This window comes from Diplotaxodon limnothrissa, linkage group LG22 (assembly GCF_057381915.1).
Source record: "Diplotaxodon limnothrissa isolate DT_005_m linkage group LG22, D_limnothrissa_male_GT1.1, whole genome shotgun sequence".
In the NCBI taxonomy this organism is placed as follows: domain Eukaryota; kingdom Metazoa; phylum Chordata; class Actinopteri; order Cichliformes; family Cichlidae; genus Diplotaxodon; species Diplotaxodon limnothrissa.
In genome coordinates, this window is record NC_140616.1 from 2843127 (window position 1) to 2855910 (window position 12784).

The 12784-nt window shown below is 43.5% G+C and overlaps 1 protein-coding gene across 2 annotated transcripts; it reads right to left on the reverse strand.

Annotated features, from left to right (window-relative positions):
- Positions 1-795: 795 nt before the first annotated feature.
- Positions 796-12336, reverse strand: LOC146609137 (E3 ubiquitin-protein ligase RNF139-like). Of its 2 annotated transcripts, XM_085346385.1 has the most exons (7): positions 12088-12336; positions 11854-12020; positions 9915-10570; positions 7047-7194; positions 6823-6929; positions 6080-6331; positions 796-4864 (listed from the first exon to the last, which is right to left on the reverse strand). In XM_085346385.1, the coding sequence occupies exons 1-7, from the start codon at positions 12159-12161 to the stop codon at positions 4082-4084; spliced, it is 2187 nt and encodes a 728-aa protein (XP_085202511.1). In that variant the 5' UTR covers positions 12162-12336; the 3' UTR covers positions 796-4081. The 2 variants fall into 2 exon arrangements, with proteins under 2 accessions (XP_085202511.1, XP_085202512.1); XM_085346386.1 differs by having other exon boundaries at positions 11854-12336.
- Positions 12337-12784: the final 448 nt, after the last annotated feature.

Here is a 12784-nt window from a genome sequence, read left to right on the forward strand (position 1 = left end):
AAGATGTGGATCAGAAGAGGCACATCATTCCCATATCTTTTGGGACTGCCCTAACTTAAATAATTACTGGCTGGGAATTCATGAGACTCTGTGTGAGGTCTTTAAGATAAAATTTGATATTAATTTTGTAAATTTGTACTTGGGCCTGGTTGCTGGCTCGGTCCGGGGAGGGGACACAAAGCTCTTACAAGAGCTATTAGCAGCCAGCAAAAAATTAATAACCAGAAAGTGTCAAATCCAACTCCACCAACACTTGATTGGTTTAAGGTAGTTTTTGAAATATTTAAAATGGAAAAGTCGACATTCTTTTTAAAAATTCCAAAAGACAAATTCTACAAAATATGGAATAAATGGATTAGCTTTGTTTCCCCCATCCGCCCTGAATTTAGGTAAGACCAGCTCTGAATTGGTGTATCTCCCATGTACTGTACAATGTCAGGTTGACCCTCAACTTCATAATTTGTACCTAATATACTTTATGTAAATAAGTTAAACATGCTGGATTATGTAAACACTGTCAAGCACCGAGATCACTTTTTGTTACCTGAATGTAAAACAAAAGGAATAAGGAAAAGTCTTTTTTTTTTCCCGACTAAATAATATCAGTGCACTTTATTGTAACAGGTCATTTTTTTTTCAATAAAAATATAATAATAATAAAAAAAGATTATGCTCTAATGTGTTTATGAAGAAGTCACTTAAAGGCGTCATGAGTCCAGATGCAATATCAAAGATGATTTTATTTACATAAATCTCTTTTTTAAAACGAAAGGCAAAATGAACAGCTTCCACCTTTTAAAAAGCTTTCAGAACAATCAAACTGATAATCAAAGTCCTTCATTACTGAAACAAAAAGCACAGCTTTCTAATCAAATTAGACCCAACACTTCCTCATATGTCATATCCTCTTATCGAGCAAGAATTCAATGGATTCCTTGCAGCTTTTTTTTTTTTTTTTAAAACAGCACAGAGCACAAGTTTGTAGTCAAACCCTTCAAAACGTTTGGGCTGTGGAAGTCTACACATCATAATACTCGTGGAGTTGTGCCTGAAAGCCAGTTTTAATACAGTTTCACATTAAAGATCTCTGTAGTCGCTGAGGGAGCCGAGTCAGCCGGGGCTTCGTTTTGGACCAGTAGTTTAAATTTTTAGATCAGCAGGTATAAACCTCAGGAAAATAAAAACATTTTCTTATTTTAAACAAATTTTTAACAACATGATCGCACACTGCCTTCAGAGGTTGCACGTCTGGATCTTTTCCAGTTTCTTTCTTCCAGCCTTGCAGCCTGTGGCTGCTAACACAGTTTTAGCCTTTAAAAAAAGTGCCGTCCTTGTAGCTCGGACACAACAAGGATCTGTACCAGTGATTAGAAAGAAAATGTGCATTTAGTGAATGATAAAACCACCAGTGTGGGAACAGAAATTCCATCCAACTCTTTTAAATTTTTCCCTTAAGAAATGCAAAACAACTGGCACCTCCTATATTTTTATGACCGTTACTGAACATGGCAATCATTTCACCAAATACATTTTTGGACTCTAGCTCTTCAGATGTGCTTTCCACCACACCTTCACACTCTTATTAACCGCTCCCAGGTCTGAAACAAGCTTTTAGCCAACGTCAACACTGATTTCTTAAAAGAATGATGTAGAAAGTAGCGTCAAGGGGAAACGTGTGCACATGTTTGTTTCATTAAATGTACAATAACGTACACAAATCTAAGCAAGGTCACACAAGAGACCAGTAGTAAGTAATGACAGAGGTATATCAGTGATTACAGTAGGATGTCACCTTTACAAAAAAAAAAAGAAAAAAAAAAAAGACACCTCTCAGTTTTCTCTGGTCAGTGCAGAGCTGATGGGGAACTGCTTCGCTCTCCTGCTTCATTCACAAATCCTCGGTTTGCATTTAAGGACAAAAACAAAAGCTGAGCGAGTTCACCAGAAACCTGAGCTGTGATCAGTCTGCAAGTCGGAGATTTTAACACACAGGAAACTAATCAAACACATTTAACGTCACCGAGGTGAAAGATGCTAACTTTGATGGGGATCAATCGTCTATTCAAATAAAAACAGCTGAATCAGTCGTGACCGTTTGTGCTCACAGCTTTTCTAAAAACTCAAATCCAGCAGAATGACTAGAGCTCAAAATCTGTTGAAATCGCTCCTCAGTTGTGTCGTTAATAAACACTCCAGCATCTTTCCCTGCAGCACACCACGAGGGAACACGAACCAAATTATTAAGACACCATCTTATCACATTACAAGTCGGCAGGCACACAAACGACCACGCTCACCTTTACACACACACACACACACACACACATCAGGGCTGCATATTAAGTGCATTTATGTTCAGAGACTCCCACCATAACTTAAATTTCAGCAGGCTCCCCACTTACGCCCCCCCGTGCACCTCTGATCCACTCGGCATGGTTTGTACTTTCAGACCTTTTACAGTTTCTCTATTTTAACCACGAACCTTTAACTAGTGCAGAGAGAAAACTCCATTTTCAAACGGACAACTTTCACACTATGAACCATCAGTGTGGATGAGGTCTCTGAAGCAGCACATCAGATCCAGTAGCCTCATTGTTTTGGACTACTGATCGGTGCTGGTGGTGGATTTGTCCACCAAGGTCAAACCGCCTGTCTATGCAAAGCTCTCCTGTAATGCCGTGAGAGTCCGTGGCACAAACCACCTTCACTAAAACGTCATCATCCACCGCCCACCCTACTAGCCAGATTAGCCTCCCTGTAACTTTTTCCATGACATCAGTCCAACCGTTATCTGAAGGAGGGTTGTGGTAGGAGCCGGCTAAGCAGACATCCTCCTCACCAGAAACACTTTACAATTCTGTTTATAGGTCTGCTGTAATGGGTCCTCGTACCTGGGCGTGTCTGAAAAACCTCTGAAGGGAGGAGTCCAGGAGGCATTCTGACCAGACGCCTGAACCACCTCAGCTGCCTCAGCCTGAGATGAACGAGCAGCGGCTTTACTCTGCAGTTACAACTTAGATTAAATACAGATGCATGCGCTTCACTTAAGATAAGAAACTCAAAAGGTTTTGAGACCCTGTGCCATAACCTGACATGCACCTCCCTAGAAATACATCAACGCAGCTCACAATGACAGGGACTGGCTGCTCAGCACTGCCATTTCCTCCTATCTGTGACGGCTTCTGCTGCCAACAGAATACATGAATCACACATAAGGCTAAGCCCAGCCAGCCTACCCACTACAAATGTAAGAGAGGCACGTGTATTCTTGACCTTCCTGTTTTGGTCATGGCCACAGGGTGAGGGTTGTAGCATCATGGACTGGTAAATCTAAAAGCCTCCAGCTCAGCTCTCCCCTCCCTTCCTTAAAATGAAATTTAAGTCATGGTTTTGACAAACTGGAGGAAATGCAACAGGCAACCCAGAGTGGTCAGAACAGGAGAGACCAGATAGCAATGAAAAACAAAAAACAGACAATCTGAAAGCTTTCTAGAGGTGCACAAAACAAGGATCCCGAAGGAGGAGCTCAGCTAAATTTCAAACCAGATAAGTTTTTATGCTCATAAGTGACAAAGTCTAAAGAAAGAAAATAACGTGCAGCTTTGTTTCTTTTCTCCATTTGGAACAAAACACTTCTACCACCATCTCCAACAAGGCAGAATCTGCTGCTGCAGATAGTCTCAGATTTATTTTTATTATAAACGTTCTGATTGGCATCAGGGAATAAACTGTGCAAAGTCAGCTGTGCCCACATAGCAAGATTTCTATCAGGATCTCGATACTCCGGAGATACTGTCGAATAAAAAGAGTAGTTGGGAGTTTTTTGGTCTGTCATACAGCTTCAACATGCGCACACACACACACACACACACACACACACACACACACACAGAACGAGAGCAGCAGTTACTCTTTCCACGAGCCCTTGTAGAGTAAAACTCAAAAACGTAAAGAAACTAACAAGAGAAAGACATCCCTGACATTTTTCAAGAGCAAATTAAGATGCTTAAGATGTCTTTTATCATTTCTTAACTTAAATATAATAAAGATATACGTTTATTTATCTATAGCTCTTCTGTCGTCAGTCCTCTGTGGAGTCTGTGTCATCATTGATATAGTCTTCTTCTACCAGCGCGCTGCCGTTCTGAGTCCCCCACTCGTCTTCATCATACTCTATGCTGTCATTGTCCTCCAGCAGATCGTGGTCCAGCGCCGCCGCTCCTCCTGCGGCCTGCGCGCCAACTGCCACTCCGTTGGCCTGCAGTTCTGCAGCCGGCTGTCCTCGCTGATTATCCCCCGGTGCCGGTGGGCCCGCAGCGGCGGCATCCTGCTGCGGAGCGTAGCCCCCGTTGTTATTGGAAAAGGCGGCTCTGTCTCTACTCTCCTCCTCAACGTAAACTTTCTGGTGGCACATGGGGCACGTGTCCTGGATGTAGAGCCACTTCCTCAGGCACAGTGCATGGAAGTAGTGGTGGCAGGGCGTGAGGCGGGCTGAGGTGGCGAACTCCTGATAACAGATTGCGCACACGTCCTCGATGTTCCTCAGCTGGTCACCGCGCACCTCCGGCAGGGAGTTGATCTTCTTGACGGCAGTGCGGCGGTTGATGAACGTTTTCCAGCCGTTCTTGGCCTGCAGGTAGATGTTAAAGTAAGCGTGCAGGCACATCATGCAGGCACGGATCTTGCTGCCCGTCTCGAACATCATGGTGTAGGCGCCATTTCCGAACATGATGACGCCGAACAGGAACTCGATGATGTTGCCCGTGGAGCGCACGTAGTAGACGTAGTCATCCAGCTTCTCCCACAGGACATTGGAGAATCCGTCAACCATGAAGAGGCCGTAGACGGTCAAAGACACAACCACCTGGAGAGCAGGAAGCAGAAACGAGAGCTGAATTTAATCAGCAGAGATCAAAGCAGACGAGTGAACGGTTTCAGCTCCTGACAGGGAGCGAGCACGCCAACGGGAAGTTTGACAAACTCTCCTTTAAATTCTTCTCTGTGTGTGTGTGTGTGTTCATGCTTCACTGCATGCTCCAAGTTAATTTGAGAAAGAACAAAAATATCCTGCATGCTGTTGATCGCCTGAACTCACAATTCATGTTTTAGTTGAAGTTTGTACATCTTTACTTAGATTGTTGTTCTTTAAAGTTTACTCCCTGAATAATGAACATTCACAAACGTAAAAATGCAACAGCCATACATCCTCTGTGACACGGAGCTGAAGCTGACCTCTGGTGACAGCTGGAATGTTTTTGGACCCTAAGCTTGAAGTAAACAGTCTAAAAATGTGTCGCCGCTCTCCTTCAGAACAGTTTGGATTCGACACCCACAAACTCGCCATTCCTCAGCGGGTCCCCAGGCTAATTTTAGTCAAGTGAGCATGCCCAGAATATCTAATGTAGGAGCCTGGTTCCATGTTCTTATAGTTACATTTGTCTCTAAGCAGTAGAAACACTAACTTACAAGTACTTTATATGCAAACTCACAACACTTAAGAATTTACAAACAGTATCTGTGGTTCCTTGTCCACCTCTCTGACTCAGTTTTACTGTTGTTGCTGACAAAGCCTGGCCCTCACCTCAGCTCTCCCCTCGCCTGTCGAGGAGTGAGTTTGGGTTTTTAGAGACGTGCTGCAAAGGAAAAGTGGTGCGTTGGATTTAGCACAAAACACAAAGCGAGAGCATAACTGTGAAAAGGAATCCAGACAAGTAATCATTTAATCCTGATTATTTCTTGTTTTCATAAATGCTGGAAGCCATAAGTGTAATTGAACATAAATACTAATTAACTGTAGGCACAGACTATAAACTCAATAAGCAGAATACTATCAGTCTCCACTCAATCCCACGTTGACAAACAGACAACAGAATCCTTACTGACTCCTTTGTAGGGCTAAATCATGCTCTTATATGCACATCAATCAGGTCATTATTGTTACACATTTGATTATTTAAGTCACAAGTTTGATTACTCTTGATCTCTTGACTAACACAACACACAAAAATCTCAGACTGAAAACGGTGGGGAGACGTTGGACGTCATCAATTCCAGTCAAAGATAAATTGTTTGCGCTCACCTTGAGGCAGAGCTCAACACAGAAGGCCGTGACGGCAAAGAGCCAGGTGTTGAGGACGTAGTGATGCCAGAGGGCGTAGCTGAGCACCACGGGGAGTACAAAGAGCGCCAGGGACACCAGCAGGACGGGGAAATGCCGCCGAAAAGAGGAGACATGGGAAGCGCTGAGAGACATGAGGACGGGGTCAGTCATGCCGTGAATGAAGTGCAGGATGGCGGTCAGCAGAAGGCACATGTTCCGGCTTAGGCGGACCTGTGGATCAAAACGAAGACTAAGTTACGTGTACGAAGTTGTTCTGTTATAACCACGGGAATACAGGATTACAAGAAGAACAGTGAACTCTGCTACTGTGTGCAAATGTCATTTATAGTATAAATGATTAAACATGTTTTGGTAGTTTAGAGGGCAACATAACAATTCACAAAGAGACTAAAACAGGGGTGGGCAACTCCAGGCCTCAGGGGCCGGTATCCTGCAGGTTTTAGATGCGTCCTTGATCCGACACAGCTGATTCAAATGGTTAAATGACCTCAACATGTCCTGAAGTTCTCCAGAGGCTTGGTAACGAACAAATCATGTGATTCAGGTATGTTGACCCAGGGTGAGATCTAAAACCTGCAGGACACCGGCCCTCGAGGCCTGGAGTTGCCCACCCCCGGGCTAAAACACCAAAAGAAATGAGAGAAAAACAGTTTGCCGGCTGCTTTGATGGTGTAAATTGGAAGCACGAATCCGAAACGTACCAGACGTTCCTCAGGTTCCAGGCTGCTGAGGCCAGTCTGAAGAGCCAGGATGAAAAACAGGACAGGAGCCACAAAGCCCAACCGCTTGTCCTCCTCCTCAGTCGAACCTGAAGGTTCAAATTAAGAAAGCGCTCAACTCCAGAAGCATCCAAACAATTACATGAAGGGCAAATCAGGAAGGCTTTTACACCTGCTAGCACTCCAACTAACAATCTCAGTCATACCTATGAAAGCCAGGATGCTGAGACCCAGGTAATGTGCAACAGAGGAGATAACAGCACTCATCCCCAGCACAGTGAGCGTGGAGTCGCAGCCGGAGATGATCAGGTTACTCGTGAGATCCCAGAACACATCCCAGCTCAGCAGGTAACCCTGAAAACGGTGCAGTCACACAGGTACGCGCGTCACCTTTACTCATAATCCCTTTTAGCTTCAGTTCAGACTCTGCAGTCTTTTTAGGTGAGACTTTATTATTAACAGCAACACAGAACACAAAGAAGCAGCTTCAGTAGAAAGGAGGTTGTTAAAGAATTATGACCTTGTTATTAGGGGTGCAACGATACTCGTATCGATATTGAACCGTTCGATACAGTGCTTTCGGTTCGGTACGCATATGTATCGAACAATACAAAATTTTCAATTTAGTTTATCAACTTTTCTTCTGACGATGCTGTCTGTGTTGAGCGCTCAGTGGATCTGCGCTCGACAGTGCAGCCTAGGCAGAATAGTCGAACGCAGATTCACTGAGCGCAGGGCAAGCTAGTAGGGCTGGGCGATATGGCCTAAAATTCATATCGCGATATAATTTGATGCATGTGCGGTAACGATATATATCACGATATATTCTTTTCTTCTGTATAACGTATTTTCCACACTATAAGGCACACTTAAAATCCTTTAATTTTCTCAAAAATCGAGTGTGCCTTATGTATGAATTCTGGTTGTGCTTACTGACCTCGAACCGATTTGGGCAGAAATCTGTTAAAAAATGTTTTAGTACAACTTTGGTAAGCCGCACTGCTTGATGGATTCTCAGAGCATTACGGCTGCCGTAGTGAGGAGCTTCGCGGAGTAATCTGGGTCCAAAACTCCGCCTCTTCAGCTCCCAAAGTCAAACGAATACTGAGAGTTAAAAACTGTCTAAATTCTTTCGTCTTTAATTAAATCATCAGCGTTGTTGCTTTACCAGGTGTAACAATTAAGTTTAACATCCATGAAAACAGAATTTATTACATTTAACGGAGTTAGAAGTTAACAGGAAGTTAGCTCGTTAGCTCGCTAGATTCCACCTAAACATGTTGTGCTACGTGATTGCTAGCGAAACAGCTATGTTAGCATAACATTAGCACAGTGAAGCTGGAGGATGAACGCAAACTGTTTTCCACTCATTAAAAGTTAACTTCAGGGATTCTGGTGGTCAGGGACAAATGCAATTGCATAGCAGGATGCTATACACGGGCCAAACATCAGTCAGGGGAACAACTGAGATTATTCATCCACAATACAAGGTTAGTTATTAATATACTGCAACAACATGGGAATAGAACAGCTGCGGGAGAATTCAACATTAATGAATCAATGTTACGGAAGTGGAGGAAGCGCAGTTTTTGGCTTTCCCCTTATTTGAAAAGTGCTTCATCTCTTTGCTGTGACTGTCGCCCGTCATAATTTGCAGATGATAATGGTTTTAGCCGCTGCGATGCTTTCGACCAAAACAGGAGCAGCTTGATGACATCATCAACATGCGCTATCGCAATAGAGGGATATAGTCAAAATCTCTATCGTTGGCCAAATTTATATTGTTTCTATTGTATATCGTTTATATCGCCCACCCCTACAAGCTAGCAAGACAGAAGTTAAGCTCTCGTTGCAACATGGCAAATTGAACCTCCCCCACCCTCATTCAGATCTGGCCTTTGGAACCATTTTGGTCTTCATATGAAGTATGACTCTGAAGGTAAGCGCGTCATGGACTAAAGTAAAACAGTATGTTGGATGTCCCACGCAATGCTCAATTACATTGGTGGGAACTACTGCGTTAGCGCAGTTTGCTCGTGAACGTGTTGACGTCGTCCAGCCCCACGCACGGGGCGATCCGCGGTAGCTCGTTAACGGAGATTTGCCGTGTTGTGGCGTTAACGTCATTTCAGATTAATGCTGACAGCACTAGTGGGAACACAACGAATATGACTGCACATTTACGCAGACATCATCCTCGTGCAAAGACAAGTGGAAGCAGACAAAAACAACAAGCACGCATGCTACAAACTTTACCCGAGTCATTTAGACAGCCGTTAGCACAGGATTCTCCTTATGGGGACCTGATATGTTTAATATGCTGCTGAGAATATAGCCCAGAAGAAGCGTCTAGTATAGCTTTTATTTTGGAAAGAGCCATTTCTCTGTAATAAACTCTTTTCCAAAGATGAGTGATTTCTCCATCAGATAGATTAATTTTTTTATTACTTTGTTGTTTCAGCAACATTAAATTTAAAAACTGTACTTTTGAGTTAAAATATATATTTATAATTTTAATAAATGACAAATTAAAAAAGCATGAACATTTTTGTATCGAAAAAATATCGAACCGTGACTTTTGTGTATCGTTGCAGCCCTACTTGTTATGTAGTGTGCATCATTTTTAACTGCTCCTCAGACATCAGACACTGTTTATAAATTATTAAAAGAATATTTCACATTGAAATTTGTGCATTAATATATCTGTAAAACACTGCAAAGAGCTAATGAGCCGGCTGGACTTTACTTGGCTACAGTACACAGGAAACCTGTAGAGGTCACCTACATACATTTTAGGCTTTCAGAGATATTTTTAAAAACACAGGAGCTAATTTTTAGATATAATTACAGAAATCCAACAGGGGCGCCTGGGGCTGCAAAAGGAAAACTTCTTTCCCCAAACAAATATATGACTTTTGTAAACATTATGATATGTCAAAGACTCTGAATAAGGTCATTAACCAAATATCAATTCATTGTGGCTAACAGCTTGTTAGCTTACCTTGCTTATGAAGTGACCATCATATAGCAAACATGTCCTGGAAGTGAAGTTTTTTTATCTAAAAAGCAATTACCTGTGCATCAGAGCTCCCATCTGCAGCTCCACCTGTGGCATCTCCGCTCTCTCTCCCCACCACCTGCACCACGTAAACCAGTATCAGTGCCTGGACTGTTACCCGGGTCAGCCAGAACACTCGAAGCACATCAGGGAACCTGATCCTCTTCCACGTGTCTTCCAGCAGCAGCTGGAGTCCGTAGATCCTGTACATGTGCCGTACGAGCAGGTAGACGTACCGGCATGAATAGTAGAACCATTTGAGCCTCGTGGCGAGGCAAACGGCTGTGCTGAGAGCCAGCACCAGGCCCGAGAACATTGCCACCAGATGCCTGACATCTGCAGGAAGTTCAATCATCAGCCCCCACAGAGGAATCATGATGTCCAGGACCACCAGCGCAGCAAACACCGACTGGAGGTTAAGCAAGAACACATAGCCAATCCCAAAGACGAGCTGGACGGCGGCCATGCCCAGCCACAGCGTCGGCCCGTTTCTAGGCAGCAACCTGAAGCCCAACGCTGCTTTGTAGTAGGCGTTGTAGAAGTCCATGTGGGAGGTGGCGTAGTAGTTTATGAGGACTGCTGCCATGCCAAGGAGGACAGCAAAGAATAGAGTGTAGAACTTAAACAAGGCTTTCTGAGAAAGCAGCAGCACCACAGTGGAGATGAGGACACCTGGAACACACCGGAGAAGCAGTCAGAAAGACAGGAAAGGCAAATATTTCTCACTGCAAACTGAACAAATGTCAAATGTCAGCTAACTGTAGCTTCCAAGTTTGTCTGATTATAGTGAGTATTTAGATCAATCTTTGTGAGAAAACAACAGATGCAGCACATTAAAGAATTTTGGAGCAAAATAATCAGCATAGAGTTGAGTAATCCTGATAAGTAAAAGGCTGAACAAGCAACATACATAATATAACAAAAATAGAAAAACAAATAAGAACAAAAACAAACAAAGAAATGCCTTTCACAGTCCATGTAATGCTACGTGTGCATTTGATAACACTATGATAAACTGATCGTACATACTGTAGAGGACCTCAACCAACCTGAGCCTTACTGCTTTAATATAAAGTTGTTCAAACATCTGGCACTATGGAGTCTCTGTTCCTGTACTAAACATAAAGAAACACGGCTACAGAAGCAAACCCAACAGCTACTCTCACTCCCTGTCCATCCAAACCCAGAGCTCTTGGCTAACACTTTCAGATGGCCCGAGCTGCTCAAAGGTCTGCAAACTGGAAAACTGAGGTACATAACCTGTTTGTTGACTCAACACAGAGAAGCTTTACTCTGTCACAGTGATGAAAACGAGGAGCTGTTATGAATTACGGTGTGTAGAGGAAACTCAAAGTTAGTCAGGCTACAGACTTATTCTATCAATAAATAAAAAGTGAAACAGATTTTTGTTAGTAGCAGCTCTGGTTATTACACAACACTAGTCCAGAATGTAATTCCCCTGTCCGAAAATATGACACGTGCCAAGACATACAAATGATGTGCATAAAGTGGGACACCAGGTCAACACACGTTGATATAAAGTCACAGGTACAGAGTTCAGACCAGAGAGCAGCTCTCTGGGTACAGTTAGAGGAGAAGAAGCGAGCTTTGTCAGGAAGAAGGACCTGAATATGATCCATCTGGGTCCAAGGTGCCTCTGAGGCCATCCGTGACACCACAAATCACACTTGTGACAACACACCTTGACGTTAGCCAGCTAGTTAGCTTGCGAGCTGATGGCGCCAAAGCAGAGTAAATTAGGGTCGAGGTGAAGCAGTTAAGCAGCGTGTCAGATGGATCTGCCCTGTGTAAATGTTATTGCTGGTCGCTTAATCGGCTTTAGCCTGTCTGACAGGTGACACAGCTCCACACAGCCGACTAATGTCACGGCTAACGCGGCTAGCTCGTTGTTGTTGAGGGAAACTTAAGCGCTCCTTCATGTTAAAAATACTTACCCATGACTCTGACAAACACCTTCCCCGTCGCCCCGGCCCAGCCCGAGCCAGGGTCGTAGTAAGAGTTAAAAATGGCGTCGATAATAAAAATACATGGAACTCGCAGAGCCACATCCAGCACCACCAAGGCCTGCTGGCCTATCCGGGCTTGGGTGGACGCCATACGGCTTTAGCGGAGGGCTTTTTACAGTCCTGTTGGGACCCAGCTATCCATGTAACGCTGAAATACGTGACGAGTCACCCGGCAGCCGTCCTTCGTCTTCAGTTTCGCTTTGCCCAACGTTTACTTGGCAGCTGGAAGCCTGCATCTGTCCGCCATGTTCGTCCACCTCAACCTCCTGTTGCTTCTCCGGGTTACAGCCGGCAGCCGGTAAACTTCACGCCCCCCATCAGACCCGGCGCTGTCCGCTGTCATAAAACCAGTGAAGGCATCTCTAAATGTCAGTTTGTCAGTGCTGTGAAAGTGCCACTTGACTTCTTCTTTTTTTTTTTTTTTTTAAAACCAAAGAAGTTACTAGGCTGTTACGACGTATCGCGTCAGTGGGCGTGGCAGCTGACGTAACATTTCTACAAACTATAAAATTACACAGCGTCATTTTTTTCTGTGTCCTGTTTGCTACACGTTTTAATGTAGACGTTATTTTGCTTTCAGAGGATGGTTTGCTAGTACAGACATCCATAAATAAAATATAACACAGACTTAATATAATAATAAGACCATTATATTAAATATATTTCAGTTTAATGTATTTTCGATTTCAGATTCGTTGTATTCCTTATTAAATTATTTGTTGTGCCATATCGTATTTGATTTAGACAAACACATTTCAAAGACTTTGGGATTTCCGAACATCTCGAGGATCCCCAAAAATTGTCGAAAATATTCTATGGACCGAGAAAAGTTGAACTTCTTGAAAGGTACGAATCCGGT

Bases quoted from the DNA above. Each gene is read 5' to 3' on its own strand.
- LOC146609137 (XM_085346385.1), bottom strand. From the start codon at position 12,161: ATGCAGGCTTCCAGCTGCCAAGTAAACGTTGGGCAAAGCGAAACTGAA. The intron at 6,332-6,822 runs GTACGTTTCGGA...TTTGATCCACAG, and splicing joins TGGAACCTGAGGAACGTCTG to GTCCGCCTAAGCCGGAACAT. The intron at 4,865-6,079 runs GTGAGCGCAAAC...CCTGCTCTCCAG, and splicing joins GTGTTGAGCTCTGCCTCAAG to GTGGTTGTGTCTTTGACCGT.